Source organism: Plasmodium reichenowi, chromosome 12, assembly GCF_001601855.1.
Source record: "Plasmodium reichenowi strain SY57 chromosome 12, whole genome shotgun sequence".
NCBI classification, from domain to species: Eukaryota; Apicomplexa; class Aconoidasida; order Haemosporida; family Plasmodiidae; genus Plasmodium; species Plasmodium reichenowi.
This window is the reverse complement of record NC_033657.1, coordinates 1,078,582-1,079,699: the sequence shown is the minus strand read 5'-3', so window position 1 is coordinate 1,079,699 and position 1,118 is coordinate 1,078,582. Positions and strand designations below refer to the sequence as shown.

Genomic DNA, 1,118 nt, shown 5'->3' with positions numbered 1-1,118 from the left:
ATAAAAAATAATTTATTTTTATGCTTATATGTCTATATATATCAACCTATCATATGAACAATATATTTTATATTTATACAAACGTGTATGCATAACCAAAAAGAACAAAATAAATACACACACATATATATATATATATTTATATTTTAGATTTGTAAGGTTTATATAAAGAGGAAAGAAAGTGATAGAAAAGAATTAAGAAATACAATTGAGAAGGTGAATTATTTTCACTATGCTCTAATGTATATGTATAATTATTTACTTAAACATAAACATTTTAACTACACAAATGTAATAAATAAAAAATTAAATATTATATATATATAATACATAATTATATATAGACACATATATACATATATTTTTTTTTTTTTTTTTCACAGGTTGAGGAAGGAAATAAAAAGTCCATTCTAAAACACTTGAAAGAAAAAAGAAGACAAACAAATTTAATAAAAACAAAAGGAGAACAAGAAAAAGTTTTAAATATCCCAAAGGAGTTCTCAGATTTAATTATACCTACGAAAAAAGCTAATATGAAAAGAAAACAGAAAAATGTTTTTGAAAAAATCCAAAAATATAGGGTAAAATGAAAAAATATATATGTACATATATATTTATATATATTAAAATAATTTATTTATATATTATCATTTTGTTTTATTTTTTTTTTTTTGTGTAGAAAAAATCGGATATATCTGAGAATGAGGAGAAATTCATTTGGGTAGAGGAAGAAGATGATGGTAAAAAAAAATTATTTTTCTTTTTTTTTTTTTACAATTATAAAAATAAAATATATATATATATATATATATATATATATATATATATATATAAGGTGCGTTTTATATTATATGTGATATTCCTTATGTGCTTTTATTTTTATTTTATTTTATTTTTATTTTATTTTATTTTATTTTTATTTTTTATTTTATTTTTTTTTTAGGCGACAAAGAAACAGACAGAAATTGCATTAAAATTGAGGATCCATCATATAATATAAATAACAATGTTTTAAATAATAATAGTGAATGTCATAATCTTATAGAAATAAATAATTCCGTAGATGAACTTCCTGCATTTCGGTTTCTATATGTAATGAAAAAGGAAGATAACAATAT

General features: G+C 18.4%; 1 protein-coding gene across 1 annotated transcript in view; it reads left to right on the top strand.

The window, feature by feature from the left end:
• The window catches only part of PRSY57_1228200 (hypothetical protein), a gene marked incomplete at both ends in the record, with an annotated part of 2,814 nt that overhangs the window by 903 nt on the left and 793 nt on the right, over positions 1 to 1,118 (top strand). Inside the window, 4 exons of the mRNA XM_020115067.1 lie at positions 151 to 291; positions 384 to 581; positions 680 to 740; positions 944 to 1,118. Of these exons, the coding sequence (XP_019970220.1) occupies positions 151 to 291; positions 384 to 581; positions 680 to 740; positions 944 to 1,118 (575 nt within the window). Of the gene's footprint in view, positions 292 to 383; positions 582 to 679; positions 741 to 943 lie in introns of the transcript that reaches the window.